General features: G+C 53.1%; 2 protein-coding genes across 2 annotated transcripts; both read left to right on the forward strand.

Moving 5' to 3' along the window:
* The first annotated feature begins 41 nt into the window (after positions 1-41).
* Positions 42-6,055, forward strand: Atp6v0c (ATPase H+ transporting V0 subunit c). The gene is made up of 3 exons (XM_004864655.2): positions 42-513; positions 5,046-5,229; positions 5,311-6,055. The coding sequence occupies exons 1-3, from the start codon at positions 435-437 to the stop codon at positions 5,513-5,515; spliced, it is 468 nt and encodes a 155-aa protein (XP_004864712.1). The 5' UTR covers positions 42-434; the 3' UTR covers positions 5,516-6,055.
* A 139-nt stretch (positions 6,056-6,194) lies between these two features.
* On the forward strand, positions 6,195-16,028 carry Amdhd2 (amidohydrolase domain containing 2). The gene is made up of 11 exons (XM_013065652.3): positions 6,195-6,369; positions 6,455-6,591; positions 6,669-6,808; positions 11,902-11,956; positions 12,097-12,309; positions 12,391-12,479; positions 12,564-12,708; positions 12,779-12,886; positions 13,022-13,090; positions 13,991-14,092; positions 14,659-16,028. The coding sequence occupies exons 1-11, from the start codon at positions 6,287-6,289 to the stop codon at positions 14,745-14,747; spliced, it is 1,230 nt and encodes a 409-aa protein (XP_012921106.1). The 5' UTR covers positions 6,195-6,286; the 3' UTR covers positions 14,748-16,028.
* Positions 16,029-16,976: the final 948 nt, after the last annotated feature.

Genomic DNA, 16,976 nt, shown 5'->3' on the forward strand with positions numbered 1-16,976 from the left:
CCCGCCCCATATGCTAATAAGGCATTCCACCTCCCCGCCCCGGCCCGGGCCCCGGACGGGCCCAACCCCTAGGTGGCTGAGAGGCCAGCGGCACCGGGTAGCGCCTCCGCCGATGCTGAGTTGAGGTGGAACAGCAGGATCCTGCCTGGAGGCTGGCAGCAAAAACCAGAGGCCGTCGGCTGGTTGCCTGGTGTCCGGGACCGTGGCTCTCTCACCTGCGCGAAGTGGTACAGTCTGCAGGGGCGGGGTCTGAGTCATGTGACGCGGTCGCGGCCGCCATTTTGCTCTGCGGTTCTGGTATTTAGAGTGCAGCGGCAGATTGGCCGGGTAGCCTTATCCTTCATCGCCTCCTACCTGTGCGCTCACCCGCCTTCCTGCCCGCTCTCCTCGTCCCGCATCCGTCTGCCTCGCTTGCCCCTGCCTCGCCCGCAGACATGTCTGAGGCCAAAAGCAGCCCTGAGTATGCTTCGTTTTTCGCCGTGATAGGCGCCTCGGTCGCCATGATCTTTAGCGGTGAGCGCCGTTGCAGGCTGGGGCCAGGCCAGGGTGGGGGGCGCCGGGGCGCCGAGGTTTCTTACCCGCAGCTTGCGGGGGGGGCTGTGTGTGACGTCACTGTGACGTGATCTCCCGCTTTCAGGGGTGCTCGGCCTCACGCAACTGCAGGAGGGGGCTGATCTTTCGGGCTTCGGGGGCCGTCATGGGTTCAGGGCGTGCAGGCTCAGGTCGAGGGGATCCCCAGCGTCCTGGCCAGCCGCCCTGCCAGCGGGTACGCATCGGTGAGGGGGTGGGGCGGCAGCATTGCTGCCATTTTAGCCCTGGGAGGCGAGAGGAAGGCTGGGGTGGGGGCGCGAGGGGAGGTGCGCTGTCCTGCGCCTGCTCCGCACCCGGCTTTCTGCGTGACATCACACCTAGAAGGGCTCCAGTTCGTGGGCGGCGGCGGGCTGGGGTCGGGAGCGTCTGGGAGGGGAGTCCTTGGTCTCCTGGCCTGTATGAACCCGTCCACACCAAGGTCTGCAGCCCTGGTTCTTGTGACAGCCGGGCTAGGGGGATTAGATAGGCTATACCCTGAGACAGATGCTTCCAGTTTGGGCTCGTCGCAGTTTCCCAATAGTCCAGTCGGCTCTGTGGGCTGATTGGGAAAGCTGGGCTGAAGGGTGGTTTCTCGGAGCCCGCAGGAACCCAGGGGCGGCAGTGAGAGCTTACGGAAATGAGGAGGCGGCCGTGGGGTGGGGTAGTGTCTGGGAGACAGCACTTTTGTGGACATTTGCTGAGGGTCTTTGCTTTGAAGTGGGAAGGAAGAGAGAATGAGGTGTCAGCGTTTGTAGGATTGGGTTTTTGTTCTTTAGGAGAGTCCAATTTTGGCCTTACTGAATGAATGAGTGAATGAATGACCTTCCTTCTCTTTAGGGGACTCGAATCGGGAGAGGCTGCCCTGGGGTGGAGAAGGGACCAAACAGGGTTCTTAATGGCACCTACTTTTAAGGTTGGGTAACAGTAGACCTAGAGTGTCAAATTTATTGAAAGGAGGTTGAGCCAGACCCAGGAACGTGGGACTGAGGGAGGCAAGTCCTGTGTACTGGTCTGGCCTGGTCTAGGCCTCCTTAGGTAGGTCTGTTTTTTTCCTTAAGTGGCCCCGCCCTGCCCCACCCTACCTGGTGGACTGGGGAAGCTCCCTATGTAGGTAGGTATGCTGAGGGTTTGAACTCTAAACAATCTCTGCTGACTGTAAATACCTGTGGGGTGGGGGCTTAGAGGCCCTGCTCTTTTGGGGGCCTCCCTCTGCCTGGGCTTGTCTGTTAGTCACGGGCTGCTGAGTGAGCTCTGCCCTTCCCCATTCCCTTTGAGTAAGGGGTCATTTGTGGTGGGAGATGTGGGCTAGACTTCTCCTTCTTTCCTTGGCCACACCTGCTCTTCCCACTTCCCTTGGGCTTCTCTTAAACAAGTTGTCATGTGCCCATTTTTTGCTATTTTCTGGAAGAATGCCTCCAGAAGTTTGGAATCTGACCACTTGGGTGGTTTCTGTTTGTGACTGACAGCTTTCATTCATTCAACAAATCTTGATTGCATAGTTAGTATGTGGCAGGTATTGGGGGGGACATAAGTTAACCATACAAGATCCCTGCCCACATGAAACTTGCATTGTGGCTGTCAGGGTGCATCCGGCAGCCCTTTCTCTGCACTCAGCTCCCTGTCCCCTCTCTATCAAGAACTTTCATATGGCTAGACACCATGGCATGTTACTGTAATCCCAGCTACTTGGGAGGCTAAGGCAGAAAGATGGGAAGTTGGAGGCCAGCCTGATAAAATTACCAAGATCTTGTCTCAAAAAATAAAATAGGTTGGGGGTGTAGCTCAGAGGTAGAATGCCAAGTGGGTTCAATCCCCAGTGCTGCAAAAAACCCCCCAAAAAACCCAAAACAAAACAAAAAACCTGCATGTGCTTTCTGAACCTGCTAAGCAGGTGTCTGCACACCAAGAGCAGGGTCTTGCTGGCCTGGACCTTTCCTACTTGGTCCAGGCTCCTGGGGATTGGAGCCTACCCACACTTTTTGGCCCTTAGGCAGCATCTGTCTGTGTACCCTAAGCCCCACTCCTGCTCTCCATATCCGGCTTAACACAGCCTTACTAACCTCTGGCTTGGCCAGTTGAATCACCTTCTGACTTCATTTCTGCCCTCTAAGTGTGCTCTTTTCCCCCAAGACATGTCTTCATCTTTGCTACCAGAACAAGGCCTTCTGTTCTTGGCGATGTCTGGTTGTTGCTGAACTAACTCCAAGTTATGTTCTTGACCCAAGTTCACACTTGCTAATCTTTAAACCAAATGATGTCCACACATATTTCAGGCACCCTAGACCCCCATCTCACATTCTAGCTTCCTCTTTTCTCATATGACAAACATCCTGTTGATTCTTTCTTCATCATGTCTTCCGTGAAGCCCTTAGTTGCTCCTTTTCCATATTTTCTGTGACTTCCTGATTTGGTGCTTATGTTCCTGGAACTGCCCCCGACTCTACTCTCTGCTCCACTGACTCTGGCATTGTTGGCAGTTCTGTCTTCTGTAGTCCTACCAACTTGGTTCCCTGGGCCCCTCTGCTGACCAGGCCTGGTTTTATCTCCCTTGCTCTGGCTACAGGTGGTCAGCCCAGTTTCTTACATTCAGTCTTCATGTTGCCCTGCCCACTCCCTAAGCACATGATCTCCATGCTGCCTTTTTTTTTTTTTTTTGTACTAAGGATCAAACTCAGGTCCTTCCACTTGCGAGGCAGGCAGCAGAACCACTGAGCTAAATCCCCGGCCCATCCATGCTGCCTTCTGAGGAAGGGCCCAGCGTACTTCCTGCCTCTTACAGAGTCTTACTACCTGGGGTGCCAAGTTTTCTGTGTTTTAAATTCCCCTTCCCCTGTGCTAGGAGTCAGCCTATGCTTTCCTTGTGGATGACATGTCCCAACAGTGTGAGTCCTGGGGTCCTGGCCTCTTGAAAATACATGATCCAGGCTGACATAGAGCTAGGCCTGCAGAGGGAACCCAGAATTACACCCTAACCAGTAGAGTTCCAGAAATGGCCTCTTGAGCCCAGGTGCTGGGAGTTTGGGCCTGGCAGTGTTTGGGCACCTCGGTGCTGAGGAGGAGGCATTATGGCCTTCTGCCCCAGCCCCTGCTTCCTCCTCCTAGTTACCACTTGTCCAGTATTTTGGAGTGTCTAATGTGCTGTCCAGGATCCTTGCTCTGTGCTTTGTCTTCTTGTGTCTCCTGCTCACCCCACTAGCTCAGTGCCATCTGGTCTATGATCCTTTCCTGGGGCCTTTCACCCCCCCTCCCCCAAACTCCTGGAAATGTTACTGTGTTGGGTTACTGTCCTGTCTTCTTGCTGGCCTTTGAGTCCTGGGAAGGCAGAGCCCCTCTGACCTCATCTCTGCTCAGTGCTGAGCATAGAGTAGGCATATTTTTGTCTCAAAGACATCCCCAGCTGGGATTGTCCAAGTCCCTTCTACCTCTGACCTGTGTTGTCTTCTGTGGGTCAAGCTAGTTACTGCTGTCCCCAAAGTGACCATGGTATGGGTGCCCTGGAAAGACAGGGTAGGGGCTGCAGTGCAACCTACTCAAATGGCCCAGTAGGGCACTGATCCTGAAAGGCAGGTGGTAGAAATCAGAACTGCACTGCTGGGTGTGGTGGTGAATCCTTGTAATCCCAGCACTCCGGAGACTGAGGCAGCAGGATTGCCGTAGTCTGAGGCCAGCCTAGGCTACATAGTGAGTTCAAGGTCAGCCAGAACTACATAGCAGGACCCTGCAGTCAGTCATCTTTCTTATACCGTTTCCTCATTGGCTCACTTTTGCACCTCCCTCCCTGGTTATTTAGGGAGGATCCTATAATCTTTCAAGGTTTCAGGGCCCTGCTATATGGCTGAGGATATAGAGAGCTGCCCTTTATGACAAAGTACAGCCCTCCTAGAGGCAGCCATTTTAGGACTGGGTGTAGAGGGAAGTTGGGTGGGCTGGATGTTGAATCTGGAAACTCTGACCTGGAGAACAGGAATTGCCAGATCAGTTGCTGAGGTTACACACACCCTGTGGCAGGGCCTGTACCCCACATGCAGTGGCAATTCCAGCTTCTTGTCTCCCTGAGGTACACATGCTTTTTCAGGCCGTTCCTGACTAGAAGTACTGGAGACTTCAGGTGGGACAGAAAGTGCCTAGAATCTCATGCAAGACTTGGGGTCCTAGTGGCCTAGTCCTATATGACTGGCCTGCTTGATGTCACAGGCAGCAGGCTGGGGGAGTGCTAGGGAGCCGGGTTGAGTTTCATAGCAGAACAGGAGCCCCAGACAACAAAGGGCACCTCAGGAGGGAGTGTGGGATGTAGGGGTGCAGTGAGAGGACTGGAGAAATGGCTAGAGCTGTGGCTGTTCCTCCTGCAGGGCTTCTCTTGGTGTCTTCTCCACATGTGGTAACTTGGGGATCCCTCACAGCTGTGCCAGAGCTCCCCCAGGGTCCTGTCTGAGCAGTCAGTGCTATTTTGTGCTGACTTCAACTCCCTCCCACAGCCCTGGGTGCTGCCTATGGTACAGCCAAGAGTGGCACCGGCATCGCAGCCATGTCTGTCATGCGACCAGAGCAGATCATGAGGTCCATCATCCCAGTGGTTATGGCTGGCATCATCGCCATCTACGGCCTGGTGGTGGCAGTCCTTATCGCCAACTCCCTGAATGAAGACATCACTCTCTACAGGTGAGCATGGCATGCCCTTCTGGGTGCTGTCTTTCCTGGCTGGCAGGCTGCTAATAGCCCTGTGTCTCTTCTCTTCCCCAGGAGTTTCCTTCAGCTGGGTGCAGGCCTGAGTGTGGGCCTCAGTGGCCTGGCAGCTGGCTTTGCCATTGGCATTGTGGGGGATGCCGGCGTTCGAGGCACTGCCCAGCAGCCCCGACTGTTTGTGGGCATGATCCTGATCCTCATCTTCGCTGAGGTGCTCGGCCTCTATGGTCTCATTGTGGCCCTCATCCTCTCCACAAAGTAGCCCATCTCAAGCCTACCAGCCACAGAATACTATGTAAAGACCGCCCCCTCATTCCAGAACGAACAGCCTGACACACACCCACGGGCCACCACCCCCTCCGTAGTTGGTCTTGTAAATGCGCAGTGTCCTAGTGCCCATCGTCTGTTGCCCTGCCTGCCCCTTCCACCCCGTGCTGTGGACACCTGGGCCCACTCATCACCCATCCAGGGTCCAGATCAGTGAGGATGCCAGCGTCTGCCCCCCCACCCCATCATCCTAGAGTGCTCTGTGTATAAGGATGAATTAGAGTTGTCATTTTTCTCTTCACTGGATGTTTTATTTATAAAGATTTGACCTGTTCATACTTATGTGGAGCAGCCCTGTCTCCTATCTATATAGTAACCTTCAGGTAGAGTATTACCTTGGGATTCCCAGCGCTGAGACCGAGGATGGACCCACCTTCCCTCCGCCTTCGGACTGCGGGGCTTGGAGGGCAGAGTGCCAGCCCCGCCAGGCCCTGGCGCCATGCTGTGTCCAATAAAGTTCTTGGATGTAACCAGAGCCTGTGTCCTAGTGCTTGTGGGGGCGGGGCGGGGCGGGGCGGGGCAGTCGGATAGACCGGCCCTTCAGCTGCGGCGCAGCCCTGCTCTCCGCGCATTGATCACGTGGGCTGCAGAATCACGTGGCATTGCAGTCACATGGCGCCCACCTCCATCCGCTGATGATCACGTGCTGGGGCTGTTTCCTGAACGCCGCGGATCCGGCGTTGCCTGCTGGTTTGGGCGGCTCACGATGCGTGGTGGGCAGGGTGCAGAGCGGGCAGCGGTGCTCCAGTTCACCAACTGCCGCATCCTGCGCGGTGGCACGCTGCTCAGGTGCGGGGTCGTGGGGCGGGGGGCGGGGGGCGGGGCGGTGGTCGGGCAGGCTTGCTGAGTGCCTGCTGCTCCGTTCCGTCTGCAGGGAGGACTTGTGGGTGCGTGGGGGTCGTGTCCTGGACCCTGAAAAGCTGTTCTTTGAGGAGCGGCGCGTGGCGGATGAGCAACGGGACTGCGGGGGCTGCATCTTGGCCCCGGGCTTTATCGACGTGCAGATGAACGGTGCGGCCCGGCTGGGCCAGGGGACCCAGGGAAAGAGCTGTGAGCACCGTATGACCCCTTCTTTTCTGTGGCCACAGGTGGATTTGGTGTTGACTTCTCCAGGGCCACGGAAGACGTCGGTTCGGGTGTCGCCCTGGTGGCCCAGAGGATCCTGTCTCATGGTGTCACCTCCTTCTGCCCCACCCTGGTCACTTCCCCACCAGAGGTTTATCACAAGGTGAGGTTAGGCTCCTGTTCTCAGGCAAAGAGGGCCCCAGGTGCAGCTAGCCCCTTAACTTTCATGCCCTTCCCTTCACAGCACGCTCCCTGGTATGGGAGTTCCTCCCTCCAGAGTGGGAGGCACACCCACCTGCCACAGGCCCCGCCTACCCCTACTGGCCATCTCCTGGCTTCCTGGACCAGGGTCCATGGGGACTCTTGATTGCCATAACCATTGTCTTTGGTGAGGCTCTTCCTAGCCAGTCTGTGATGTATAACTCAGTTAAACACACCTTCTACAAAGACGTGCTTCCCTAGTTCTTAAGGTACTGTCCTGAATCCCTACCCTTCTCCCTTCTTGGTTAGAAAGAATTCTCTTATTCTTGTGTGGTTTTCCTTCTAGTTTTAACTTAAGCTTATTCTCCCTGCATGTATGTTATCTTTTACAGAATCATTTAATGTAAATTGCATGCATCATGCATCTTTATTTCATAATACTTAACTTTTTAAAAAAAAATTGGATATTCTGTTAGGTAACCACAATACCGTTGTTGAGATCAGGAATTTAGTGCTGTTAGCCCTACTGAAATGGATCAGGTCTATTCCTGTTTTTACAATTGTCCCAGGTGGTTTTCCCTCCAATATGGGATCCACTTCAGGATCAGAGAATGTGTGACTACCCTTGGGTCCCTTTCTGGATGTGTGGACACAGAATCAGAGCAGGGAACTATGAGGGTCTTGTGTTTGGTGCTCCCTGGGCTTGGTTCTGGCCTGCTGACTTGTCAGGTGAAAGACTCAGAACAACCTTACTTCTTTTTGAGCCACAGTTTCCCAGAACCTAAAGTGAGAATGATCAGTCTCAAATCTCTTACCGTGATTGAGTGCTCTGCCTGACTTGGTGCATATTAAGCACTGAGTAAATATCAGCTAGGAATGTCTTTCTAGAAATATCCCACAACTCTTTCACAGCAAGTGTCAAAAACCAAACTCACCTTTCCACTGCAAACAGATACCTGATTCTCTTAGCTGCCTTTCCAGGCTCTGAGTCCTGCCAGCAAGTCCCCTGCCTCCACCCCCATGATATTCCCTTCCTACCTGAGGAGCCTCTTCTCTCTCACTAGGCACATTCCAGCAGCTTCAAGTGTCCTTTCTTTTGCTCCCAATCTCTGCCTGGAAGGCTTTGTTCTCCTGATAGTTAGCTGGTCCCATGCCGCCCATTGCCTCTTCCTCTTTGTCTTGCTTCAGCGGCAAGTCTGCCCAGTATGATGCAGATAGCTGCCTTTTCTTCTTCCTTGAAGGAGGACTCTGGATGAATAGTGCTTGCATTTTTTTCCTGGCTCCCACTGCAGTCCAGTACCTTATAGACTGAACAAAGCTTTCTAGAATAAAGGCCTTGAAGGCAGAGTGCAAACTGTTGATGGTAGAGATTGTGGGGGGCTGTGGATATGAAAGTGCATTATCAGTGTTATCTTAAAAACCAGAGGGGGCCAGGGATTTAGCTCAGTGACACTGTGCCTGCCTTGTAAGCACAAGGTCCTGAGTTTGATCCCTGGTATTGGGGGAAAACCCCAAAAAACAAAACCAGAGGACCCTTCCCCACTGGAACCCTTCTTCCTCCAGGGTCCCTTCACACTGGGTGGAAATGAATTGCCACTTTGCCAGAAGTTACCCAGGTCTTTTGTTGTTAAGCTCATTGATAACCATCTCCTCTTTTTGGGGGGTCTCGTTTAGCCCTGCCCTTTGCTATCCTTTCAAGAGACAAATCTGATCATTTTGTTCCCTGCTTCAAGATGGTTATCTGCTGAGTTGAGGTTAGACACCTCCTCAGGGTGTCATCCTATCCATTGTCTCTGGCCTCACCCACCCTCCCTCTACACTTTGGACTTTTCACTTTTCCAGATGCTTACCTGCATTCTTTGTTCTCTACTTAGTGCTCCCTTACATTTCTTTTCAAAACTCCATTCTAGGAAAATTCGGCCTTGTTATTATTTTTTTAACCTACAGTGAAATTTATGTCCACATAGTTTGTTGGGAAAAACAGAAGACCCCCAACCAGTTCTCATCCTAGGCTTCATTGCTTTGAACTCAGCTCTTCCTTTTGGAATTCACCCATTTATCTCTAACAAGTATGCTGGTTATCCTACTTGGTTTTTTTTTTGGTTTAGGGCAGTATCTATTGCTTCCCATTGGCAATGATGAGGATGAGGATTAGCCTTCTCTCATCTACTTCCATTACCTTGTCCTTACCAAATAGTTACTAGTAACTTTGATAACATCTGTATTGCTTAGTCATTGGAGCTGTAAGAAAGAGTCCCCAGATCAGTTATATTTTCTCATCTGCCAATTCTGCTTTCCTTGAAGTTAATATTCTTTGCTTGTTTTGATTTTTCTAGCTACTAAATCACCTGGAGGCTTCCTGCTAGTTGTCCTAGTTGTCTCCTTCTCAGGCAATTTTTTTTTTCATTTTGTTTTTTTGAGGCAGAGTCTGGCAATGTAGTTCAGGCTGGTCTTGAACTCACCATGTAGCCCAGGCTGGCTTTGAACTTGCTGCAGTCCTCCTGCCTCAGCCTCTCAAGCTCTCAGGCAATTTAGATGCAGCACAGACTGCATCAGTTTTGTCTTCCTGGTCTCCCCAGCACTAGTTATTGCTTCACCAGAGTCCTGCTGTCCTGGGATATCCTGTTCTCTCACCTGGGACTGGGGTTGGTGAGGGGGTGGGTGTTTCCTGTCCTTTACTGCTGGGTTTCTCGTGTCCTGGATCCTGTGTCTTACTCTTAGCTGGTTTATACCTTTGTTTTGGTGGAGCACATCCTTTAGTAACTTCCAGTGAAGAGTCATGGGAGGGTAAATTTTTGAGATTGCAAAGTCTGAAAATAACTATTCTGTTGATCCCAGGCTGGGTTAAGAGTTCTAGGTGAGATGTCATTTTTTCCCCTAATTTTTTGTGTGTCTACAACCCATGGCTTTGTGCTTGCTAAGTTTGTATTCTACCACTGAAAATGAAATACATTCCCAGCCCAAGACTCCTGGGCTCCACCCACCTACACTTTAACCTATTTTCTTTCTGAAACAGGATTTTGCTATGTTATGCCGGCTGGCCTTGAACTTCTGGGCTCACACCATCTCAAGTGGCTGGGACTACTACTGTGCCTGGCTTCTCCCCTGAATGTTAAAGGCAATGCTGAGATTGTCTTTGAAGTTCCAGGGTAACTGCTCAGAATCAGAAGCCATTTGATCCCTGATCCTCTGTGGGTGATTGATTTTTCTCTCTGGGAGCTTGCAGGATCTATTCTCTCTCCCTGGATCTGAGGTCTCAGAGGGACAAGCTGTGAGGATGAGGGGTCTTGACTTTCCTGCTGCTTGTAGAGCAGCCCTGTTAAGCAGGAAGCTCTGCTTTGGAATTTTACTTTTTTTGAATTATTTCCTTGGTGACTTTTCTCCTGTTTCTGTATCATTTTATGGGAGTCCCACTAGTCCACTGTTGGGTGTCCTGGGCACACTCATTTTTTTCCTCCTCCTCCTCTTCTTGTTTTGATTTTACTTTCTAGACATTTCCTCAGCTTTTATCTTCCAGTTCTTTTGGGTTTCTTGCTTTGGTGCTTGTATGTTTTTTGTTTTGAAGAGCTTGTTTTATTGCCCCTTGAATGTTTCTTCTTTCTAATATTCTATTCTTGCATCATGGATCTAAGACCTCTCATTACCCTGAGAGTATTAATGATGACTCTTTGCTATGTACTCTGCTTTCTGCATCGGCTTCTCCCTGCTCAATCTTCTCGTGGGCAGTTTCCTTGTGTGCTGCCTGGGTGACTCTGCTCTGTTTGAGGGCTGGCACCGACAGGGTACTGAGTGCATCCAGCCTTAGAGTCAGGGTGGTTCTTGGTGGACACCTATAGGTCAGGATCCCTGGGTCCTGAGTCTGAGAGTTGTCAGGATCTCTAGGTCCTTCCTTGGTAAATCTTACTGTTCTGCTCCAAAGGAACAGGCCTGGCTGGTTACCTGATGAGAGCCTTAAAGACATATACTTTAACTTAATTACCTGGTTTTCTATTGTGCTTTGACCTACCCCTTTCCTAGAGGCTTTTTTTTTTTTGGTACCGGGGGTCAAACTTGGGTCCTGGCGCCCACAAGCGGTGAAACCAGTAAGCTAAATCCCTGGCCCCCTAGAGGCTTTCTTTTGTCTGGGCATTCTTGAGACAGGAGTTCCAGGGACCCAGCTGCACTCTAGTGAAGTTCCTTCATCAGTTCCCTTCCCCCAACCCCTAAGCCCATTTCTTCCAGTGCTAGGGGCTGAGACCTGAGCCAGTGGGGTACTTTCTTACCTCATGGGTCTCCCCAGATCTGTTCAATATCTGTGTGTCTAGCTCCCAGAGTCTGACTGCCCCTCATTCATTCTCTTTGTTATGTTGGGTTTAAGGTCTTAAAAGCCTCTCATTTTTGTTTGGGGTAGGGAGTTCCAGGGGAGGGATAGCCAGACCACCATCCTTACCCAGGTACTCTTCCAGGACGGCAGACTCTAGGAAGCCCTTGTGGCTCTGGTCATGCTGAAGGTGTCTTTGGCTGGGTTACCTGGCCCTTTCTTGAGACTGTGAGCCTGTCTCTCCTTCCCAGTGCTGTGAACTTCACGATCACAGTGTGGCTAGACTATGGTTGCTGAGTCCTGTTGCCTCCTGCACTGAGCGCTCCAGCTTCCAGTCCCTGCTTCTACCCTGCTGTTCTTGTGGACCCTGCCCAGCAGCTAAAGGAGGACAGGGTCATTCTTTGGGGGTCCCCCACTGCATTTCAACTTCTGCTGGGGACAGGCAACCCTGAGGCCAGGGGAGGTTAGAGCTGCTCTGGGTACCCACACTCCTGCCTGTATGACCTGGGAATTTTGTCTTGTCCTGGTCCTCAGGGCCTCAGGGTAGGTCACTCCATGTCCGTTTCTGTAATTTCTTCCTGCTCGTGACCCCCATGGGGTGGGGGCCATTGGCCATTTTCTAACTCCTAATGAGACTGCCAGCTGGGCTAGGCCAGGACCCTGACCTCTGACCTGGAATTTCTGACCTTGGCTGGGCTGTGACCTCTGGGTGCTGGGCTACAGGGGCCAGGAATTTAACAGCTGGTTCCCCCCAGGTCCTTCCTCAGATCCCTGTGAAGAGTGGTGGTCCCCATGGGGCAGGGGTCCTCGGTGAGTGGCTGACCCCCTCCCCATCCCCATCCTGGGAGGCCCCTCCCTCTCCAGATGTACAGTTGGGGAGAGAAGGTGGGCGGTGGTTGGGCTGTGGGGTGGGGGTGCTTACTGGAGTTACCCTCATCCCCTTCCCTTAGGGGTGCACTTGGAGGGTCCATTCATCAGCCCAGAGAAGCGGGGCGCACACCCCAAGGCCCACATCCGCTCTTTTGAGGTCAATGCCTTCCACGATTTGCTGGCCACTTATGGGCCCCTTGACAATGTCCGCATTGTAACACTAGCCCCTGAGCTGGGCCGGAGCCATGAAGTGATCCAGGCATTGACAGCTCAGGACATCTGCGTGTCCCTAGGTAAGGAGGCCATCTGAAGTGGTTGGGCCTTTCTGGGGTCCTGGGCTGATGCAGAGTCTGACCCCTAAGTCCCCCTGACAGGGCACTCAGTGGCCCACCTACAGGCTGCAGAAGAAGCAGTACAGAGCGGGGCCACCTTCATCACCCACCTCTTCAATGCCATGCTGCCTGTGAGTGCCACCCAAGCTCGTAGGTGGGTGGGGACTCAGTGGTCCCTGCTATCAGTCAGTTGTCTTCTCCTGTGTGCCACCCAGTTCCACCACCGTGACCCAGGCATCGTGGGGCTCTTGACCAGTGACCGACTACCCCAGGGCCGCTGCATCTTCTATGGGATGATCGCTGATGGCATACATACCAACCCTGCTGCCCTGCGCATTGCTCACCGGGCCCATCCCCAGGGTGAGCCTCTGAGCAGGATTGGGCAGGTAGGGTGGTGACTATCAAGGTCCTGAGGCATTTTCTTCCCCAGGGCTGGTACTTATCACTGACGCTGTCCCTGCCCTGGGCCTGGGCAATGGCCATCACACACTGGGACAGATGGAGGTGGAGGTGGATGGGCTGATGGCCTGCATCGCAGGTAAGTGCCCACCGCTCATGGAAGAATAGCCCCTTGGTACCTCCACACAGGGAGGAAAAAACCTCAATTCCCTTTCCCGGCACACTGGGCCCCCAAGTGCACAGTCCCCTGAGCCTGGCCTCTCTTATTGTCAAGGCACCAAGACACTGTGTGGCAGCATAGCCCCAATGGACGTCTGTGTCCGACATTTCTTCCAGGCCACAGGTCAGTGGGCTGGTACGGGTTGGGTACATGTGTATGTCTGGGGACAGAAGCTGGAGGGGAGGTGGGGATGATGAGAGTCCTGCACCAACTTCCTTCATTTGCCTTGTCAAGGGGCTTCTCAGGATGTGAAGTGGACACTGGAATGTGGACAAGGCAGAGAGGAGGGTAGAGAGCAGCAGCTTACTCAAGTTCTGGTGGTGGGCAGTGAAGCCAAAGCCCCCAGATGGAGCAGGGACCCTCATGCTGTCCACAGAAGGTCCAGGGCTAGCCCTGTGGGATAGCAAGACTCTGCAGGGTCAGCACAGTGGGCAAGTGGAGTGGAAGAGTGATGCTCCAGGATCCTGGGGTAGACTGTGCAGGGACCTCCTAAGGGAAAAGCAGAGAGTAGGTATCTGACAGGTCCTTGAGGCTGGATGTTATTCTGCAGGCTGGAGGACACCAGGGTTCAATGTGCTATTTAGGGCAGATGGGCTGGGAACAAGGGGCAGCAGCAGCAGGGGTCTGCTCAGGAGTCAGGAGAGGCCTGCAGTCTGGCTCAGGGGTAAGGGGGCAACAGGGAAGAAAGTGTGGTCACTTGGCTTCTTGGTTAGGGGATCAGAGTGCAGAGACCTGTGTGGCTGCTGGCATGGTGGGCCTGGGGATTGGTTCTTTACATGTACAGGGTTCTCCATGGGACCCAGGAGGTGGTCAAGGGTCCTGTGGACAGAGTGCTTTGTCAGGGAGGAGAGAGTCCTTGTGAGGCCAAGAAGGTGAGTGGGCTAGGGAAGAGAGTGGTAAGCAGGGTCCCCAGCTTCAGAGGCCAGGACTGTCCTCCCTTGACCCCAGATCCCAAAACTGGGGGCTTGGAGCTGTGCATTTTGCGGGGGCTGTGGGCTATCACCAAGCTGTTTTCCCAATCAGGCTGTAGTGTGGAGGCAGCCCTGGAGGCTGCATCCCTGCACCCTGCCCAGCTGCTGGGACTGGAGAAGAGCAAGGGGACCCTGGACTTTGGTGCTGATGCAGGTAAGACCCCATGAAGATGAGGCCCCTGCAGGGGCTGGGACAAGGCCCAAGTTGGTAGGTCTTCCCTTCATTCCAGCTAACTGGTGCCCTTGCCTGCCACAGTCTCCATGGGCCCTCCCTTTCTTGTTAGCCAGTCTTTTTGGTATTCAAGATAAGGTCAGGAGCTGCTCGTAGTGGTGCCACCTGTAATCCCAGCACCTGGGAGGCTGAGGCAGGAGGATTGCAGCTGGTTTGAGGATAGCCTGGGCTACATAGCCAGACCCTGTCTCAAAAACAAACAGGGCCGGGTATTTAGATCAGGGTGCCACCGCCTGCCTCACAAGCGCAAGTTCCTGAGTTGGATCCTCAGTACCACAAACAAACGGAAAAACGAAAAAGGGGGCACTGACCCTTGTTCCTGACTGTGAAGAGTTAAGGACCTTTGTTAGTCTTGTGATGGGTCAAGATGTCCTGCACAAGTGGTATCTCTGGGGGTCAGTTTTCCCACCAGGCTTGTCTGGAGGTGACTCCACATTGGGGATGGGAGGCCCCCTCCCAACCCCTCTCACCTTCTGGCTCTGCCCCAGACTTTGTGGTGCTGGACGACGCCCTCCATGTCTGGGCCACCTACATCTCAGGTGAGCTGGTGTGGCAGGCAGAGGAAGCCAGGCCATGACCTCAGACTTCGGCTGGAGAGGACGCCCTGCCAGTCCCAGCTGGACACTGATCAGGAGGGCATCTTCGGGAGCTGGTCTCCAGGGAACAAGTTGGAAGCCCTGTCCCAGATCAGCATTCATAGCCTCAAGCTAGCAGCTACCCTGGAGGTGATGGCTTGCATAAATGAGCAGCAGGACTTGCCTTGTCTCCGGGTTTTGCTTATGTTTCATTTGGAGCCTTTGGGGAAGGTGTTTGCAGCTTGGGGAAAGAATGGTTGGATTCCTCAAGGGGCCTGTTAGGCCTGATTTGCCTGAAGTCTACAGGCCCACAGGAAAATGTTAAGAATTGGGTGGGGTGGGAGGCTTGGGGGGTGTAGTCAGTGTTGCAGGTAGGATGGATAGAAGCCACTTCCCGTTGGAGGGTGCAAGAAGTGGCTGTTGACTGTGATGGAAGGGTGCTTCAAAAGTTTGCTCAATGCCTCTGAGCTAGCTGGGCAGATTGGAGGCCAATTAGCCTGGTTCTGGGTTTGGGCACAGCTTCAGGCACTCTGCACTTCAGGAGGGAGCCCATGCTGGTTTTGGGACTCCAGATCACCCAGTGCTGAGTCCAGGAGTCAGTGGCCCGAGGGCCTCCAACTTGACCCAGGAATCCTGGACACTGATTTCTAGCCTGCCTGGCTTGCGCATCCCTGTTTCACCATCCAAGACCTTTTTGGTAATTGAGGTTCCATTTCCTTTGGCGCTGCCTCAGCAATCCCATCTCCTGACCTGATCCTTGCATGTGACAAGCTCTCCTCACCTTGTATGTGGTGGCTGCCTTGCCTGGTGCTGCCATTTCAGGGTTTCACCATTGCCCTGGGCCCTGCAACTCTGTTTCCTAGAACTAGGCAATCCTGCTGCCTCAGCCTCCCAAGTGCTGGGATTACAGGCATGCGCCACCATGCCTGGTGCCATTAGTGTTATTTGGGCAATGTGCCCAAGCTGGCTTCCCCCAGTTGGGTAGTGTGAGTGGTCAGGCTCCTTGGATAGCCACAAGTTGGTAGACTTCAGTGCCCTCCTGGATCTGAGGATGGTTCTGACATGGGGGTTAGATGCTAGGGAGTAGGGTGGATCTGGAAATGGTATCTTAACACTCCCCTTTTGGGTCCTGGGGTCAGTGACCCCTTACCCCTTTCAATATGGTAAAACTGTTCCTCGGTTCGGGAAGTTGCAGACAGATGTTCCAGGACATTGTTGAACATGGCTCCCATCAAAGGAAATGTCTCCAGACCCAAAGCAATAAAAATGGTCTCTGGCTTCCACTTGCGTTTGAGGGCTAACAGCATGAGAAGGACAACTGTTGGGGAAGGGGCCACCTACAGGGCACATGGGAACCAGGTCTTGGCCTACTGGTTACACACTATCAGCCGAAGAGAATGAGCCTGTGGGATCCCTGGGTCTGCCCCATGTCTCATGCCTGACCAGCTTCTATAAGGGTGCCTGATGCCAAAGACAGACACAAATGTGAGCCATGCACCCAGTGCCAGGCAGCCCTCACGCCAAGTGCTTAATGAATGTTGACTCACTCCACCCTTCTGTCAGAAATTCAGAAGGGTCCTTTTTGTCATCCCGACTTCGGGTGCAGTCAGAGGAACTGTCAGATGGGAGGTCGATAGGCGTGGGGAGTCTGACCTGGGACTGTTCCAGCAAAGCCCAGGAGCCCAGAGCGTGTGTTGATGGGGTGAAGACAGCCACATAGATGGAAAGGGGTTGGCATGGTTAGGGGTATGGGGGTGTAGGCAGGACTCGAGCTATTGTGGGAGTTTGGATTTTATTTGAGGTGCAGGAGTAGTGCAGATGGGGTTGTAATGGTTTTTATTTTTTACTTTTCCTGGTACTGGGGATTGAACTCAGGACCTTGCACTGGCAAGGCAGGCGCAGAATTTAAAATATAACAAGTTTTTCTGGATGTGGCGGCACATGCCTGTAATCCTAGCACTCAGGAGGCTGAGGCAAGAGGATCACAAGTTCGAGGCCAGCCTGGTCTACACAGTGAGACCTTGTCTCAGAAAACTAAAAATCAGTAAATCACATTTTACAGTCAACCATTTGTGTGAATGTGGTGCTGGAGATGGAACTGGAGGCCCCACACATGCTAGGGAAGTGCTCTATCGCTGAGCTACATTCCCAGCTTTTTGTTTTAAAATTTTTATTAAGTTTTGAGACAGGGTCTCACTGTATAGGTCAGGCTGGCCTTGAACTCACAGTGA

The sequence above is a fragment of the Heterocephalus glaber genome, unplaced genomic scaffold (genome assembly GCF_053883595.1).
Source record: "Heterocephalus glaber isolate CG9 unplaced genomic scaffold, H.glaber_assembly_v1.0 deba00001781, whole genome shotgun sequence".
Lineage (NCBI taxonomy): Eukaryota > Metazoa > Chordata > Mammalia > Rodentia > Bathyergidae > Heterocephalus > Heterocephalus glaber.